The sequence below is a fragment of the Thermobia domestica genome, chromosome 3, assembly GCF_964235325.1.
Source record: "Thermobia domestica chromosome 3, izTheDome1.hap1.1, whole genome shotgun sequence".
Lineage (NCBI taxonomy): Eukaryota > Metazoa > Arthropoda > Insecta > Zygentoma > Lepismatidae > Thermobia > Thermobia domestica.
Window position 1 is genome coordinate 36,698,446 of NC_137456.1, and position 20,085 is coordinate 36,718,530.

A 20,085-nucleotide genomic window follows, 5' to 3' on the forward strand; every position below is an offset into this window, starting at 1 on the left:
AAGATGTTCCCTTGTGAGACCTGCATTGCGGTCATTCAAAATGATTCCCCAATCATTTCAGTTGTTCTAAGACCTGGAGACTCGTTACCTTCTACTACTTCCTGTTAGTATTGAACGTCTTATTACACCCATAAAAGCATGGCAAGGATTGATACAAATGTCTCCATAAACCTTTTCTTGAAGACTTGAGATCTTTCCGTTGAAGATTTCTCTAAGCGCGCACAGAACTTGACATTTATCATTTGTTTTATTGTTGGAATGGGTCTAGGTCAAAACTTTCACAGCCTAAACTACCACACTCAAGAAATGTCAAAACACCCACACAAGTGGACAAATCTCTCATATGCACGAACGGTCAAAATTCCCACAATCAAGAAATGTCAAAATGCCCACACAAACGGTCATAACTCCTACACAAACGGACAAATCTCCCAAATGCACGAACGGTCATAACTCCCACGGCAAAACCCCCACACCGAAGAAATGTCAAAACGCCCACAGAATCGGTTACAACTCCCACACATATGGACAAAACACCCACACATGGCAACGGTCACAATCCCCACATAAATGGACAAAACTCCCACTTGTAGAAATTGTCACAACCCGCCACACAAATGGACAAAACTCCCACGCAATCGGACAAATCTCCCACACTGTGAAATGATCCTGGTTACACGTCTTGTAAGTTTCACTCGGTGAAAATAATAAAAAGAAGTAAAAAACGCTTATGATCCAAAGTCCAAGAGATTTGTCCACCTTTCACCTTATCCACTTTGGATCATAAGTGTTTTTGGACTTCTTTTTATTATTTTTAGCGTGTGAAACTTACAAGACATGCAACTAGGATCATTTCAAAGTGTGGGGGATTTGTCCGATTGTGTGGGGTTTTTGTCCATTTGTGTGGCGGTTATGACAATTTGTGCGTGTGAGAGTTTTGTTCGTTTGTGTAGGATTTTTATCCAATTATGTGGGAATTGTGACCGTTGCTATGTGTGGGAGTTTTGTCCATTTGTGTGGGAGTTATGGAATTGGGGGGTTATGACCGCTTACTTGTGTGGGAGTTTTGGCTGTGGGATTTATGACCGTTCGTGCATTTGGGAGATTTGTCCATTTGTGTGGGGGTTATGACCGTTTGTGTGGGCGTTTTGACATTTTCTGAGTGTGGGAGTTTTGGATGTGGGAGTTTCGACCTGCTCCCGTTGAAATATCGGTGAGGTATCAAAGCATTAGTCCATACTTAGGCGCGTCACGCACCACATTAGCAACTGCTCAAGCTAAAAATGTCTGCATATGTTCCCAAGATCTCACGCAAGAGTCATCCCTATGAAATCTTCACTACCAAAACTAACTTCGCAGCAAGAAAAAATTAATCACTTTTTCTAATTAAAGTACTGTGTAATGTTTCTTGCTTTCTTGTGTAAGTTCCGAATCTAAAGTGGATATAAAACACCAAGTAGAACACTTCCTATCTACAGTTAACGGAGACGAAGTACCAGTATTATATGGCGACTGGACCTATCATATGGAACTGCATCAGGACAAAGCTTCAGGTATCTCGGGAGAAACATCTCTGGCCTTCTACCGTTGCATGGAAGCTTGAACTCGTATCAATACTGTTCCATTCGAAGATATTATAATTAAGTATCAATATATTAACCCCATAAATTACTGTGTTTTTGGATTTCTCAAACGGCACCTTTTGTTATATCGGGTTTGCCTGTAAATGATCTCTGGGAAGCCTGCAAGCAGGAGTGGGAGAATATACCTTTGTTGCAGTTGGAACGAAGTCTGCTGCAGGGGAAACTGCGATTTCGTTCAATGGCCATCACATGAAGCATGATCAATAGTGGCGGGATTTAATATCTTTGTAAGCTACAAGTTCAATTTGTTCCGATAGAAACGAATCAGTCACTTTTTTCTCCTTCTTCTGTGAACAATCCGATGTAGCATAAGTAATCTGTTCTCTTAATGTTTCCTCAATGTGCTACAATAGGGACTATTTTCCTTATTTTCCTGGGGGGGGTTGTGGTTTCAATTCCTACATGCTTTTAAAACTAATTATTTGTGACTTGATGGACTATGGGACACAGTGGTCGGTTATTAATTAAACTTATAATCCCATGCCATAAACGTCGTCAATACCTACTGGCCCACTTGCTGGTAAATGTCAATCGTCGATATAGCAACGCGCAGAGGTATTGTTGCTAGTGTCCCACTGGCGGCAGGGTTTCGTCGAGTCGAAACAGATATCTTGCGTCGGGGTGTTAAAGTTGCCACCGCGTCGCAGCGAGGACTTCGTTTTGGTCCGCGCTCCTTCGATTCGTAACGAAGAATCGCGAACGGACCAACACGAACTATCGCCAGTCATGTACATCCGATTATTATTATATATTATTTTTTCGTAACGAATTGTTCCTAAAGTGAGTTCCTGGGGGTCAAGAGTAGAACCTGCCTCTACATCATGAAGTGAAAAGTCTTGAGACGAGTGCATATAATTGTATGAATTTAGATGGCAACGGTCGCCAATCATTAGAAAGTGAATATGGGAGAACTATGAAATAAAGTAAATAGACACACGTCATTTTACTATAAAATTATATGGCAAACGCATTTTATCTGATCCCAAATGGTTATCGTCGAATAAACACGGTTAAAGGAACATTCTAATTGGCCAAATTAAAAAGACCTCAACGATTTATCCCTCTACAAGCGAGGTTTTCTTCATCTCCTCCGAGGCGAAGTCGGAAGAACGCGCGCCTAGTAATCATAAGATTGGTGGTTCGCGACACCGTCGCGTACTTTTGCAATGTTTTTAAAGTCACCTTTATATACAGGTAATTTTACATATTTTGGGAAAGTAATTTTGTGTTTCATTGGCGTTTCGTCGTATCTCTGCCGCTTGTGCTATAATTTTAAAAATGGAAGTGAGTCCACCGCGTTCGTAGTTGCGGGGCCGCCATTTTTTGACGAGATATCGCAGGTTGGCAATCGGTGGTCCACCCACGCTTACGGCATGGAGAAACAGCCCGTGACATACGAGGACATATCCAAGGAAATGTATACTACCTATGCAACATGAACACCATACTTTGACTCAAACTTAAATTAAAATATGATATTGTAGGAGTAATAAAGCACAAAATAGAGGAGCATAATTACAAAGTTTGGCTACTTACAATCTCTATTAATGAGACGTCTTCATCGAAGAAGTCAGTTGACGAATTTGACGTTGCGAATTCGTCTGAAGTTCCGTTTTTCTTCAACTCTGCTGCGCACTCATCACTCGTAACATCATCATCTTTAAGAACCGCTGTGTGATTCACCATGGCTACTATAGCCACTGACATATTCGTCCTCATCACATAAGCGTTGGCCATTCCCAAGAAAAGCATCAGGGTAACGATATGTCGTGCTCCAAGGCATTCTGAAATGAAATAATAATAATAATAATAACAAATAATGATACATCATCTTGTCATTACATCAATTGAGGTTTTTGTAATTTATCAGATCCAGACATCTTTGTCACCTATATCACTTAAAATTGTTATCAGCAGTGCCGAATTTAAATATAAGCTAAATAAGCTAGAGCTTAGGGCTCCATACTCTAGGAGTCTCAATTTAAAAAAAATAGTGGATGTACATTTCCAAATTATAAGATAAAAAAATATAATAAAACTACAATATTGTGTTGTGTAGGTTCGTATGATGTATCGGTAAGTACTGGGGTCTCTCTTGTAAGAGTTGCCTAGAGTATTGCATTAACAAAGGAATGTTCGACAGTTAAAGACGCACATTACTTTCAATAGCTTAGGGTCCTGCCAAACTTAAATCCGGCTCTAGTTATCAGTATAGGGTAGTAGCTTTAAACAGGCAAATTGGCTGCAAGTGTAATACCTGATGGCGCAGATAGTGACAGGTAGGCTAGCGATAGCACAGACATGGTATGACTAGTCTTTTATTAGAACTAGCGGGATGCACAGATTGAGAAGACTTTCACAGTTTATTATCTGAATTTTATAACAATTCAACTATTGGACAATTTTGGCAATTTATCCAAATTTTATTATTTAAATTGTTTTTAAAAAATCCACTTGTCATATATCTAGTTACTTTGAAAAATGTACCTGCATAGATTGTTTCTGCGATTGAACATTGAGTCACAATGGTAATTTGAATCTAGAGAAAGCAAGAAATAATATTCTATTATGTGTGAACATTGTTTCTATTATTATATACCTAGGTAATATTCTATTTTAATTCATAATGATAATTCGATCACCAAGTAGAAAATATATTAGTCAGTCGAATCTCTTAAAAGAGTCTTTAATGCATTCATCGTTCAATTATTCCTTACTTCGTTAAGTGAATGTAATTAATTATTTAGTTGTATGATCATTCCCGGATTCTCGAAAATGTTGGATTTAGAGTAGTTATAGATGCTATATGCTACATACTGTAAATGACTACCTTCACAGTCCCTTTTTAGTAATGTAAGTTATAGTCAATAGCAGTGGGTGAATTCGGCCAAACCCATCAGGGAATTAGAGACATCGGTTGATTTTACAAAGAACGACTAACAGGTACCATTGGATACGGAAGGTGGATGTTGGTGTGTACATGGCACCTGAGCATAACTGTTGAACAATCTGAGGTAGGCAGGGCCGGGAAGAAGTGACATCCGTCTGAAATTCCAGAAGATTCCGGATTTTGCTGGACTTTGGTCATATCGTGGAATCCGGTACCCTAGCGCTTCGGGACTAGGAGGAAGGAGGGTTCTCCTTAATGGTCGGGTGCCAACACTACTGATAGATACTCAGAAGTTGAAAGACTTCAACTTGCTAAGAAGAGTTCCCTCAATCAGTACGTAGTAATTGAAGACAGAATCTCTAACAACATGAATAAGGAGATTAAGGTCTTTTACGTCTGATGCGCGTAACCAATTACTTTCTTAGAGTGATTGAGAATTGCATGTGTAATATTGAATCCAGCATTTGTATTCTTGAGACTCTTAATAGATTACTGGAAACCACTTCTCGTTATCTGTTATTGTTTTCACGTTAAAGTCGGAGGAGCTTGATTTCTACTACTTTCATTGTAAATACGGGATTTAGACGATCCCATAAAACTGCTTTCCGTTATCTCTTATCATTTTTGCTCTATATACATAAATATTGAAACCGGCAGTCGCTAATTTCTACCCTTCTCTGTTTTAGTAGAGACTTAAGGATGGAAGTGAAATGCATTTTCGAGACGCCTAATCGATTGCAGGAAATCCCTCCTCTCTCTCTCTCTATTTGTTACCGTTTCTACTCCGTAGCGATAAACGTTGTAAAACCAAAAGTTGTTGATTTTCAGCTACTTCTAGTTTCAACAGAGAGACTAGAGTGGAGACGCTTAATAGGTCGGATACTTTTAGAACTGCCCTCACACTTTGTTTAAAGTGCATATTCTAAGAGGAAAGCAGGGGTTTCAAAAATGGAGTATCTGGAAATCCTCTCAATTCAGGAAGAAGAAATTGAGTATCTGGAAAGCCTCTCAATTCAGGAAGAAGAAATTTGGTATATAAATTTTTCATTTAAAATAAATGGACCGTGACCCAGCGTTTATGAAAATTTAATTTTAAGGTGGAGGCAAAGAGCATGGGCGCCCGAAAGGGGGGGGGGACTGGGAAGCTCGGACCCTCCCTGGCTCACGAAAACAACTAAAATTTCTTAAGATTCTGGGATTCCCTGGGATTTTTAAAATACAAATTAAAAAAATACCAAACGTAATATAACAAAATAGGGAAATGGCAAGAAGGGCATTTTCTATACATAACAATGTGAATGAAACTATATTTGTCCACGAATTCCTCCTAGATTGCTGCAAAGATTTTAATGGTTTTTGATACATGAATGGACTCTGACCTAACTTAAGTCTTAAGTACATGTTTAAGCAAGAGGAAGGGAAGGCGTTACGGGGTGACATGTAAAAATAATAGAAAACGTTCAATATTAGTGTTCAATCTATGAGATGAAGAGTGACATTGTTCATCCCGCATGTATATCCTAAGGGAAGGATAAGGTTCAAATATTTTACATAAGCCTGTTCTGCTCTTTGGAAGACCTGGGTTCGATTCCCGGCGGGAGCTCATGTGGTTCGGATTCCACGTTAATCACTAGGTCCACGTCTCTTATAGCCTCGCTGCTGAACAGGACGTAAAACTCAAAATCAATCAATAAATCCTCTTTGGAAGAACGGACATTCCAGCTAGTCAACTATAAAAATCCACAGTTGATATTTTGGCTGCTTCCGGGTCTGTCCGGGCAGGCCCGTAGCCAGTCCAAAAATTTAGGGGGGCCCGGTCGAAGTTAGGGGGGGCCCGACCCAATCATATTATACTTCATCACTATATTATAGTTCATTTGCAGGCCTACCGTGAAACTTTTATTGGGGCCAGCCAAAGTTTAGGGGGGGCGGCCCCCCCTAGCCCCCCGTGGATACGGGCCTGTGTCCGGGTCACTGGATCTTTCTGAATCACCGGGTCAGACCCCGTTGACCCGTACTTACATCGTGAGACAAGTGACACGGTGATCCATGACTTCATCACATTGGTATGACCAACCTTGAAGTTTCTGTGCAATATCACAGCTACATGAATATAGTTTGTATGACCGGATATAAATGTTCTTTGTATGACTGGAAAATATGCCTGTTGTGACCACTTATGTCGATAACTATAGTCGTGTCACTGCATAAACCGTCTTCCATTCACATAGTACTACCACCTAAAACAAACGACAGCGCCATGCAGTACGCTTGTCGTTGACTGCTATTGACTTCACGTCCTTGAGCGCACTTGGCTGTTGCTACGTCACGCAATTTATATGATTGGTTTAAGTTGAGGGGGGTGGCTTTATTGCAACATAGCATTAACTTCACGTACTTCCAGGCCAGCGAAGGTAGCAAGTGGGTTTGACCAGGTCGGAAGTATCAACGGAGGAAGTAGAGTAGCTTGTTTAATAGTGTCCAATGGTTTTTATAATCAATTTTGTGATATTGCACCTGTGACCTGCTCTCGGCATTTCTTACTACATATATGACCTTGCTTCCAGTAGAACCTACACGAACTGAATCATTAGTGAGATGGTCAGGAGAAGTAAATCTAAAAGTGTATTTTTTGTACAATTGTTAGAGCCTCTTATCACTTTTGAGCTCTCTTTCCTGGATGATAGTGTTATGTAAAGGTAAATCATATTGTGACCATTGTCAGTTGCATTTTGGTATGAATTACTACCGTCAAGAAAAGAGTTTTCTTATGAACTCCTTTTTTTTAAAAAAAAATCAGTTTACACATATTCGTGACGTCACTTAGTTTACGTCATCACTGGCACGCTCTTCAATGCTTATTTTGCAACACGTGTAGACCGGTAAGTCATGCACGTGCAGCAAGCATGAACATATGAACACACACCTTATTTGACACAATGCAAATTAAGTAGTGAATTCGTACTCTAAACACTTAAAGCGGATGCGACACTTTTACTGTCTATTCTTGTTTAACTGGAAATAACAAATATGTGCTCAACTTGTATGCTTAACAGTCGTGACGGCTTCATTTCAAAGTGATATTATCAGATAGTTTAACATAATGGCTTGTAGTGTAAATGAATTATCTGTTCCAAAGAACTGAAGTCACAATAAACAAACACATTCAATCAGTTTTATCTTCTTGTTTCTCTGTCTACTGCATTTTTACTGATACTTACGTCGTGTAAAGACGGTAAATAGAGTTAATATAAACTAGTTTTCACTCCAAGCCTTAGGCTCGCTATATGCTATAGGTGGAAATCGCTATTAACTAAAAGTTCTAATTGTTTACATTATTAGCTTGTGGTTACACAAATAGGAACTCAAGTCTAAAAATAGTTAGGCCTACAGCCCATTAATGATAGTAGCATATCCCTTATGTTGGTTGGCGATAAAGCTTGTTAAATATGTGGTCTCCACGGGCGTCACTGGCGGGGGGACAGGGGGGACGCGTTCCCCCAAATATTTTGAGTACGAGATAAGTGAATCAATGCTGAAAGTATTTAGATCTATATGGAAGAAGTAAAAACATATACAGAACAAATTAATGTCTGTTCTTAAACATTAGGGTAATGTTATTAAAATGTCCGCCCGACGTGTGTCACTTTCAAAGATATATATATATATATATATATATATATATATATATATATATATATATATATATATATATATATATATATATATATATATATATATATTATGAATTTCTTGGTTAGTCAAGGTAGTCTCATCTGCAGGCGCACTATTTTTTCATTCCTTACCCAGGAAAAATTGGTTTCCATGACGAAGGAAGACTGGAGAAGGGAAAGAAAGGATGTATAGCTACAAATTAAGAAGGGGAATCTATAAAGACAGGGAAGTATACAATAGAAGCGAAAGTGACAAGAGGAATTTAAAAAGATAGAGAAATTTCAATATTTTATTGAGCTGAGCGAAGCGAAGCTCTTATACTCGGGTTAGCCGTTTGGTTGTCCGCGAACTCCTCCTAGACCGTTTGGCCGATCTCAACCAAACTTAGCACGCTGATAGAGTATGTCGTGCTGAGTGACAACATAGGTCGAAATCAAAAATCCGATGTACCATCGAGGAATAATCACCGAAAAACGCTTCCTCCTAGACCGTTTGGCCGATTTCAACCAAACTTAGCACGTTGATAGAGTATGTCGTGCTGAGTGACAACATAGGTCGAAATCAAAAATCCGATGTACCATCGAGGAATAATCACCGAAAAACGCTTGCATAGACTTAACATGGGGAAAAAGTTTTCAGGCGATTTTTTTGTCAACAATTAAAAATGGCATTTATTATTGCATAATGGCCAGGAATGATTACGTAGTTTAAGCTCGCTCAGCTCATTTCATTGCAATCGGGTGCATCCATTGCATTCCTAGTATAAAAGTAAATTTCATGTGAATACTGTAGAAGGGTAGTAAGGGACAACTACTATGACAATATAGAAACCAAAGATAGAAATGAGCGTTTAATGAGCAAATTGAGTTTGAGGAAGATGGAAAGAACATATTGAGAAGTCGAATGACAGCAAGAATAAACCGTATATTTTAGACATTAAAACGGAAAACGAAGTAAACAATGATGGTTTATTGGACAAATTCAAAAAACATACAGTGAAATGAAGAACAAAAAGCTAGATAATATGCCTTTTGACGTAACTTTAGTTGGGGTCTACTAGCATTCTAGGCGTCCCCTCCAATTTTAACATGCCAGAGACGCCCATGGTTGTCTCCACCATATGTGCAACACGTGCGTTTGCACGCGGGGGGGGGGGGGACAAGTTTCGAGCGGCAGCAAAATCTGTGATAAGATCATAACTACATTATTTAAAATAAATATTTCTTATTAGAAACAGACTTCATGGCGATCACATTCTATATCAATACTACATTTATAAATTATGTTTAGGTCGCATGAGTTTATTATCACATGAACAGTGCTAAAGTAAATGGACAAACAAATCCCAACATGAATTGCTTGATTGTTGTCAAATACAAAAACTAAATTCTCGAACAGTAGCCAACACCTGTTTCATTTAGTTAGTTATCACAGTTTTGATATGAAAACTAGTCATGTCTTTGTAGCAAACAAGTTCCTTATCATCGAATGTGGAAACAAGTTTTTCATTTCTAAATTTTTAACAGATGTAGAACGAAAATCAAGAAATAAATATAAAAAAAGCTAGTTGCACTGGAATTGCAAACTGATATATTGAGATTGAAGCTTGATATTGAATTCTATAAAAAGGATTACCATCTTTCCTCTGCAGGTGTGTTTACTTTATTTTTTACTAACATAATAGAATATTATTTAAAGAAAACACAGACATAACGAGATTGATTGTGTTAGACCTTTCTGAGTGCGAGTGCTCTTTCCCTCCTCTTTGTTGTTCATGATGGGGCAGCATGGCTAAAATCGTATCATTTAAGATTTGTTCTTTCTGGATAAGAGGGGCGGGAATTGATGCCATTGCACAGGGCAGCAAATTACCTAGGACTGCCTATGTGGTTTATATACTGTGTTCATGTTACTTAGTTAATACATTATATTGTGCATGACATGGAATAAATATTTTTGAATTTTATGTAAGTAATTGCAACCTTATCTACTTTTAATCGGTCCTTCCCTTAGTAATAAATAGCAAAGCACGCTTATATTCGGCATCGTCACCATTCATTTTCAAATAAAGACAGGCAATTACTTATAACAAAAAATAATTTCAAATAAAAGCTGGAAGCGAAAGTAACGGAGTGGGCAATTCATAACTCCACTCACAGACTGAGATGATTTTGTATTATACATAGGTTAGAAAATCTATCCGCACAATGATAAAACAATGATGCAGAAAATGCCCATATCACAAAGCCCTTGCTCACTACCTGCTAACGTTTTGCCTCTACGGAAATTAATATTCAAACCAGAAGTAGTAGTAGTAAATTTCTACTATTTCCGGTTTTAAAATTTTAAATTGAAATGAAATCTGTCAGTTTAATGTCCCACAATTATACCCTTTAGGCTAAGGGAGACGATGGTTAAAGAAAGTGAAGAATTAATGGAATGAGAGTGTGGGAGGAAACGGAAGTAGCCCAAGAATATCCACGAACACGATGTCGTCTACCACAAAGTTACTTCGCTGGAGATCGAACCAGACGTTCCACAAACCAGGTAAGTATTCTACCACTGAGCTACCGTGCCCCTCATTTTCAATTTTAATAGAGCAACGCATATAAACCCTAGAAGCGGAAACATCTTGCAAACCGCTTGCTGAAAGCTTCAATTGCAAGTCGGCCAAGCTTGCATCCAGCTTGATTGGAAAATGTGCAAGCATGCTGCAAGCTGGATTCCAGTGACGAAGTTACATAGAGGTAATCTTGCATTTAGTGTCCCATTCAAGCTGGACGTAAGTCAAGTCAGCAGCAATGAACGGCCAGAGATGCTATGACTCTCTGCAAAGGGTCTAAAGCATCGCTTACAAGTACAACAAAAGGAATATTCTATGAAAGCATGCGTTTCAAGTGCAACCGTAGAAAGCCAAAAGCCAAGCACGAGCCAACTGGCCGTAAGCTTTCTTGCTACTCAGGAAGATAGTAGGCCTATCATTTTTCTCCAAGAGATGATCGTTTCCAAAAGATAGCTTCTCGCTATATCTTACCGTTCTTAAAATACACCAATCGTTGCTGTCTTTCACCACGTTTGCTTTTATGGAAACTAATACTTAAAACGGGAACCGGAAGTAGGATTCAAGTAGTAAATTTCTAATGTTTACAGTTTTATTAGAGAGATTTAGATGAAGATAAGATACTTTCTTAAGACGTTGAATCGATTCAAAGAAAAAAAAAAGTTTGTTAGTGTCTGTTACCTTTCTTGTTCAATGGTGATCAACGTCTAAACCAGAAATGTTTAATTTCTACCACTTCCGGCTTGAAAAAATGGTTAACGAATGAAATGGAAGCTACTGTTGGGACGATGAATAGATTCCAGAAATCTGCTTCTCAATATCTCTTCTCGTTTTTTGCTCTTAAACCCATCGATAGACAGATAGAATAAGACATTGTATAGAACTTCCCGCTGCATATCCATTATATACTCTGGAAATCTAAAAATCACGCTTTTCCTGAAAGGACATGATTTTCAGTGCCCAGACTCCTCCCCCTTTTGATGAAATTCTGCGTACGCCGCTAAGCTAAAATACAGTAATATGGAGTAGTTTCCAGTCAGATAGTGCAAACATAATTGCTCAAAGTTTCTAAGAAATGCTGAGTAAATAGCAAACGGACAACGTAAGTTAAAGTCGAAAAATATCCACCTTTAAAATGCTAGGTTGGGTTTGTCTCTGTAAAATCTATAATTTAACTAATAGGGTTTAGAACACATTACACTGATTAACTATATTTTATATTTTACATTTTATATTTTATATTTTATTTTCATTTAGTCTATTGGATCCCGAATCAGCAGGTTAAATGGATTCTAACACATCAACCAAACATTTTTTCCCTTTTTACTGCTTCTTTTTTTCTTTTCTTTTTACCTTTTACTATTAAATGATACATATAGTCCGCACACGAGCAAAATCTGGGCCGCGGTGGCTCAGTGGTAGAGCGTTTACCTCTGATGCTTAGGGTCTCGGGTTCAAACCCTGCTCTCGCCAAGTGAACTTTGTGGTGGACAAACACCGTGTGCGTAGGTTTTCTCGGGGTTCTCCCGTTTCCTCTTACTTTTTTCATTCCACAATTTCATTCATCTCACATCATCACCGTCTCCTTTAGCCTAACCGACATAAGCGTGGGACGTAAAACTCAAACATTTAATTTCATTTTCACGAACAAAATCGATTTCTTTCCATGGATCTCAAAACCAACAGGTGACATTATTCAAGGAAAAAAACGAATCACTCTCCTTTGTGTCTCTGTAACGATGGCTAAATTTGTCTCATAGTGGGTGGGCGTAACAATTTGAAGTGCCTAGGGCGCCGGGGAGGTTACAAATGGCCTTGCTGCAACATGCAGCAAAATATTTAGTAGGAGTGTTCGTAGTTTAAAGGAGATTCCTCTAATCTAGGGAAATTTCGCACGTAAATTTAGCAAAAAGGGAATATTCAAATCCAGAGAAATTCTCCTGTTGACTGATTGACCAACATATATACTTAATTTTTTCTTCTTCAGAAAAAAAAAAATCAATACAATAGTAATAGTGGGGTGTGTGTGTGTGTCTGTTGAAAGTAGCTTAATTTGCAGCCATTGTTAATTGACTGTATTTGTGTGTGTGTGTTTCTTGTAAAAAAAAAAAAATTAGGAAGACAAAGTAAAAGCAAAAAGCAAATGAAGAAAACAAATGTGGTTGGCACTTCCTTTAATATAGCTAAATTAATCGCATAACTCCCTTCGGTCATAGGAGGAATCTAGGGAAATTTTGATAAGAACAGGGAAAGTTTTGTCAGTCGAGGGAAATTTTGTTAAGGAAACTTGCGAAGACTGTTTAGCAGGAGATAGATTGTCGGCTAGATGTGTGCCGTATTACGCGAGATAATTCTATAGGAGGTTTACGATATGTTTGAGGAAAACTTTTACAGTTTATCTTCCTTAGCGCATGTCTCATAACAACGTATGTTTATTAGATTTTACAGAATAAATTTCTGAAATTGGCTGTATCATTTTGACTTGCCCTGTATAGTCTAGATCAGAATGCATCACAAGCTTTTTTTTTTTTTTTTTTTTTTTGTCCATTTCCACTAAGGCCTATCTGAAAATCATGATGTCCGCTAATGTGGATATTTCCTTTCTTTTTTTGCACTACTTACTTTATTCAAACAGTTAGTTACTAAAAGAAATTAATGTAAGAAAAATATATGAAGCTTTAAAAAATATGGTAAAATACAGAATTAGAAATAATAATAATAATAATAATAATAATAATAATAATAATAATAATAATAATAATAATAATAATAATAAAGAAATACTTTAAAATACAAGTAATTGAAATGAAATCAAAATTGTATTAAAAAAAATCTGTTGAGGTCTATATAAGAAAGTATACATCGAAAACTGACATATTTCTACATTGGTCATTAAATGTTTGATCTCTTTAATTTACGATTTTACAAACCATTTTTTCTCTAATTCGACATAATTTATATTAGTACTTTGTTATATTGCAAAATTTCGCCCATTTCTACAATTTATATTATTTAATGGTGAATGTAATTCCTAACTAGAAAGACTCCTGTATATTCAGTTGCGAAATCATAAGCGGGGTACACGAGCCTTTATAAGAAATAAAAATCAACAATGTTTGTTTAATTTTCTATCATATTTAACTGTGAACTTTATTTTTCATCTTATAAATTGTTTGACTGACGTGTCTAACTCTAACAAATCAAAATGCCGTTCAGGTGGGAATTACAAATCTAGATGACGAAACGTAACCACATTATATACACCGTGTATATATATATAATTGTTGGAAAAAGTAATTAAAATTTTGATAGATTATTTTATAAAAAACTAAGCCTATTAAAAATAATAAACTAAGTTAAAATCTAATGCTAAGGAAACAGTAACAATTATAATCAAAATTTAATACAAATCTAATTTTGTTGGCGGCAAGTGTCACGGAAGGATATGTATCCATAGTCTGTGCTTGTCAAGTTGAAACAGTGGTCACTAAGATAAAAAGATATTGAGAATATTCAGAATGTCGTCAGTACAAAAAATATAAAGAAATAGGTCTATAAGTATATGGATTTGTAATATTTAGAGGAGAATACTGTTAAAAAGGTAAAAGAATAAACGTAAGATTATAAATGAGAATAAAGTTTACAGATACTTATATGCAGTGAATACAGGAGTTCTGATTACTTAAGGAATACGATTACGGATAGATTATGATAATTATAATTTAAACTGGGGCTGCAGTGGCTCAGTGGTAGATTTTCACCTCTGGTGCATGGGATACCGGGTTCAAACCCTGCACCCGCTAAGTGAACTTTGTGGTGTACAAACACCGTGTGCGTGGGTTTTCTCGGGGTTCTCCCGTTTCTTCCCACTTTCTTTATTACATCATTTCATTCATTCCTCATCATCACAGTCTCCTTTAGCCTAGACGGCATACACATGGGACGTAAAACTAAAAAAAAAAATCATTTAATTTAAACTACCAATACTAGCCAAAACTCCTCTTGGGAAGTAACAAATTCATGAATATTAATGATTAATTACAAATCTAATACACACACACACACACACACACACACACACACATATATATATATATATATATATATATATATATATATATATATATATATATATATATATATATATATATATGCTCTTGACATAAACAAACACGATTGTAATTCTAAATATAAACACATACCTTTTGGTTTCTCTGGGTTTTCATTGTTGTTCTCGTTGTGCAAAACATGAATATTGGTAGTCATTGTTGTCACTTGAATATTCACTCCAACAAACACTCAAACACACAGGGCAAGAATTCAGGTGTCACACCCACTCAATAATAAAAGAAAAGTACAGCTACCCAGATAACAATAAAAAAAATAGAGATTCAACAATCAAACACACACACATTCATTCTGCTTCTCACACATGCAACAGACAACACAATACACACACATAGTATACATGAACGTAAACTCTGTTATCACACACACTCACACCAGATTTCCCATTGAAGACAGCTCAATTTCTAAAATAGTCTACTTTGTGGAAGGTCCTATATGTACTCGAGAATGAGTTTGCCGTTTCTATCGATATATTTGTACTTTCGTTATGAGATTCTTTACTTTCAGTTAAAAGCGAAGCGATTTTTCTTTCGTCAAATATTGCTAACAAATGCTAATTTCATTTCTTCGGAGTGAGTACAATGATTGCTGCTGTCTGTGCTTGCAATTAGTTAAAAAAAATCAAGGTCAAACAATTTGAAGCCACGAGCGGGAAAAGATTTTTTTTTCCTCGAACCATTTTCTTTGATGAAGTCATGTCACGTAACACAAGATCGGTTTAAAGGAAAAGAAAGTTCGTCATTCAAATGATAAAAGTCACATTTCCCATTAAAAGACAAGTATTTACATTGTGTATTGCATGGAAATATTTATAATATTCTCTCACTGTTCAAATGTGAGTCAGGTATGGTGTCATTTGAGAAGGGCAGGGGACAGCACTCCTCAGTTTGAGAAATCCGTGCTTTTTTAATAAATGGAATACTTAACGATAATAAAAGACATAAAATTCTTTTGTAGGTTTACACTCTTGTCCCCGACCTGGTAAAATCTGAAACGACGTTACTACAGTCACGTTCTTAGAATTAAGTTCTGCTATACACTATAGGACATATCCTAAAAAATCTCTTACGATTTTTTTTTAAAGTCAAAATGTCAATATGTATGGCACACGGCATTATATCGCATGTCATTTCCTATATCCTACGTGATTTCTTTTGTTTAGAGCACGCTCTATTTCGGAAAGAAAATTCGTAAGATTTCGATTTAAGCGACATCAGGTGGGAGAAAGTTAAAACAAATTTGTTTTCACTCCGCCAGCCGTATGTTGATGAAAGGCCAAAAATACTCACTTGTCAGCAAAAATGAAGAGAGGTGCAGGGACTGATGAGGTATGTTTAGCTATTTTTTTTTTTTTTTTTTTTTTTTTTTAGAGGTGTGCAATTTAATAATACAGCGCCTGGTATGAACATCAATAGGTAGTATAGTTACGTGTATGGCACAAAAGGGTAGGATTTCCTACAGGGGCGTCGTTAAGGGGGTTAAAGGGGGAGCCTCCCCCAAAGTTACCAATTTCTTAACAAATTTTCAAATTAAAATATCTAGTTGGCAATTTGAAGAATGCCGTTTTGTTCAATTGACTTATTTGGTTTAGCATTTTCTTAGGTATCCAGTTGCTGTAATTTATTATCAGTTCTTTTATAGACTTGGCATAAATTTTGTTTAGTTTCCTATCTTGAAATAAATTGATATATTCGTTTAAAGCTTCTTTACTTGTTACAAGTGATCACACTTCACATTTGCCATTTGATATTCCTAAACATTTTGAAGAATCTTTAATGAAATTCGGGAAATTGTACCACTCACAAAAGCAGAATAGATGTGGCGTGGAGAGCCGTAGCTATGGGGGCGGACGCCCCGGGCGCTGACATAAGAGGGCGCTGAACGAGTAAGAAGAAAGGAAAAGTGTTGGAAATGTTTAAACGACGCGTCGCCCCGAAAAAATATTGGAGCACTATTAAATCAATATTGTTGTCGGTTTGTAAATAGAATTGTTAAAAATGTTCGTGCTCGCTTCGCTCGCAACCCAAGGTTTTACTTATTACTTTAAAGACAGATATGATTTGTTAATGACAATGTGATATACAAGGTACCAAGTAATGACTTATAGTGTACGTAGAATCGTTTTCAAAATCAGAAACGGTCAAAACAATGAAATACGTGTTCAGCGTTTTGATAGTGATGAGTTTGCTGAATTAATCTACCCAATCGGATTAATCACGACGGTGAGAATTAAGTTATGAAAATGAGAGGAGTGTAGACACACGCAAGCTGTTGTTTGCGCGGTAGTATTAAAGATAAAGGTAAACTACATTAATAATACCATGTTCTAACTTCAAGCACCTGTAGACAGAGCAGTAGCTAGAGGGGGCGAGCGGGGTAGTTGCCCCGGGCGTTGATAGCAAGGAAGCGCCGAACGAGCAATAAGAAAGGACACATTTTGGAAATGAGTAAACGACGCAGCGCTCCGATAAAGATCTGGCGCCCTATTAAATCAATATTGTGGTCGGTTAGCAAAGAAATTGATTTTTTTTTTAATCTTGCTTGCTCCGCTCGAAACTGAATCGTTTCAATAAGACTCAGAGCAAGTTTTTCACTTATGTGACGCTGAAACCAAAAATATGGTAACATTGCTCTTTATTGAAGGAATTGAAAAGATCATTTTGAATTAATATGCTTTTTAAAATACATTTTTCTCTCTTGCCTTGCTGCAAGCTAGTAACAGAGAAAGGAAATACGTAAAACTTTCTGAAGGTGACTAATGTTGCTATTGCTGCGCAATTTTGTAGGAAGTTTACTTGTCGAAGATTACTCATAATTATCATAGAGAATACATTAATCATGATTTTGACAACGTGACGCCGCATTAATAAACGGAAATTGGTTAAATAGTTAGGAATCTATAGATAAATCTAGAAATCATGCTATTGAATTCTTCCAGCTGTGACAGAACACGTGTGTACATGTGTGTCACGCCACGTATCATGGGTGCGGCAGTCTCTAAGAGCAAATCAGAATGCAAACGAGCAATAAGTTTCCATATTTGTGGAGATGATAAAACGGATGAACTGACTGATATGAGGTTTGGGGTGTGTCCCTCGAAGATAATATAAAACGACCTCAAGGTCTCAAACTGTTGTTCAGACGTTCAGAAGTTCAAAGGCCCAGAGGTGCAGAGGTTCAAGAAATTCGAGACGTCGGTTGTGAGCTGACAAAATCATCGTCACAACTTCTAAGAGTTACAAGAATACTACCATAAGGCATGTATAAGCACTTATTGCATCATAAATTTCAAGTTTAGAGATGTCATGCAGTACGTCAAAATGTTTTGTTTACCCACCGTTAAACTCTCAAGATTAAGAACTGTTGTCGCATACTTGTATTTCATTTTCCATCTCCAATAACTTAAATATTTGAATATCTTGCCTGTTAATCGAACTAAATTAAGGTATCAATCTATCAATTGAACTATCAGATATCAAATTACTCTTGTTGAATCATTCAATTAAATGTTGTTGTATATTACTATTTTAGTTATGTAATAAACTTACTTTTTAGAAATATTGTTGTCATTCCCCTAGATTTATCCACGTTTCCCATGAAAATCATGGTGTAATTTAATTATAATACTTTTGTGACACCCGCTAAATCATAGCGTAAGCAGTTCTCAATGATATGTGGAAATTAACGAGCTAAGTAATCAGAAAGAGACTGCACATCGTCAGAAATGGGGGCTCGTTCAAAGCCTTTCTTCCTTTTTCATTTTTCGGGACGAAAAAGTTTGTGGTGCTGCTATGACATCTTTCTTTTTTTTGTTTTTGTTTTGTGTTTTATGTTTATGTTTTGGTATTATGTTCATGGTGCATGTTAATTTAAGTGACTTATGTAAGTTTTCACATTATTACAATTGTGTTATTGTGGATTCTAATGACAATTCGTGATCTGATTATATTGTTCATAGTGCAATACCCCCCATAATATTTTTTTTGTTTTATTATTGTTTAGTGGAAACAAACAATTAATGAAGTAATTCGAAAGTCTTTCCATTGATTCCCCTTTTTCAAACCTAAAACATCTCCACCAAAGTTTCATGCTTGGTATATTGCAAAATCGGGTGAATCAAGTTGCAAATATTGTAGGAAATATCTTTCTCAGAAAACCGCGCTCACGAAGGCCTTGCGTTCCGAGTTATGTCCCATGGCAAAGGAAGCAACAGATTTGCGAGTGCAGCAGGCCAGTTTGCCAGTAGCCAGTTCGCCTACTTCACTTGAACTGCGGATAAATCATCCACAGCAGTATAGTTTACTGGATCCTGTGGATAGGCAACCGATACCGCAAACGCAGCGTTATAAGGAAAATTTAGCTAAGTTTGAAGAAACTTGTAATAAAATGTCATCCCTGACTCCTTTGGACAGTACACAATATAAACCAGTGGCCGCGAAACGCAAAATTTTTCTTAATCCAGAACAACTGACTAACCCTTGTAATGATGGTGCAGTTAGTTCTTCCAAAGAATCTCCTGGCATTATGACGAGTGATTTTGAGTTCGATCCCAAGTTAGCGTCAACGCCTTTAAAGGAAGAAAAACAGCAAATAGTTGCTTCAGAAGCGGTCGAGAATGAAGAAGTTTATTTTCCATTTGATATAACACCTCACGTGGAAAAATCCTTGAAGGGTAACCCAGAAAATTCACTACCAGAATCAAGTAAATATGATTCCGATGACGAAATTAAACAACTGGCAAAGAAGGAGCTCTATCAGGAGAGGACTGCACGTGACGTACTAACACTAAGTCCTTTCTCATATGACTCAGGTGAAGAATTTGTAAATGAAGATTTTGTAAATGAAGAACCTTGTGTTGAGGATTTTGTAAATGAAGAACCTTGTGTTGAGGATTTAAGTTTTCCTAAATATCCGCAAATTACTTCTCACCCTCCTCAAGTGAAATATTCTCCCACTGCTGATAACGCACTTGCACTATTATTATATAAGAATATTAGGTAAGAAATTTTAGATAATCACGAAGTGAAGACTCCCCCAGATGATTCATTACCCTTGGACGAGAATAAGGCAATAAATGTTAATTCACCCCGTCCGAAAGGACCCCAAATAGAAAATAGACAAAATATTGATGAATCAAGTGCACGGGAAGAAACAGAAGATTGAGTAGCCAGTGTCCCGGTATTGAAATT

General features: G+C 36.9%; 1 protein-coding gene across 2 annotated transcripts in view; it reads right to left on the reverse strand.

Annotated features, from left to right (window-relative positions):
• The window catches only part of LOC145680284 (putative inorganic phosphate cotransporter), a 73,442-nt gene that overhangs the window by 28,727 nt on the left and 24,630 nt on the right, over window positions 1-20,085 (reverse strand). Inside the window, exons 1-2 of one of the 2 annotated variants that reach the window (XM_081750642.1) lie at window positions 14,971-15,275; window positions 3,180-3,427 (exon numbers count right to left, since the gene is read on the reverse strand). In XM_081750642.1, coding sequence (XP_081606768.1) covers window positions 3,180-3,427; window positions 14,971-15,034 — 312 coding nt within the window. In that variant the 5' untranslated portion in view covers window positions 15,035-15,275. Of the gene's footprint in view, window positions 1-3,179; window positions 3,428-14,970; window positions 15,276-20,085 lie in introns of those variants that run through there. The other variant, XM_081750643.1, reaches the window with a different exon arrangement.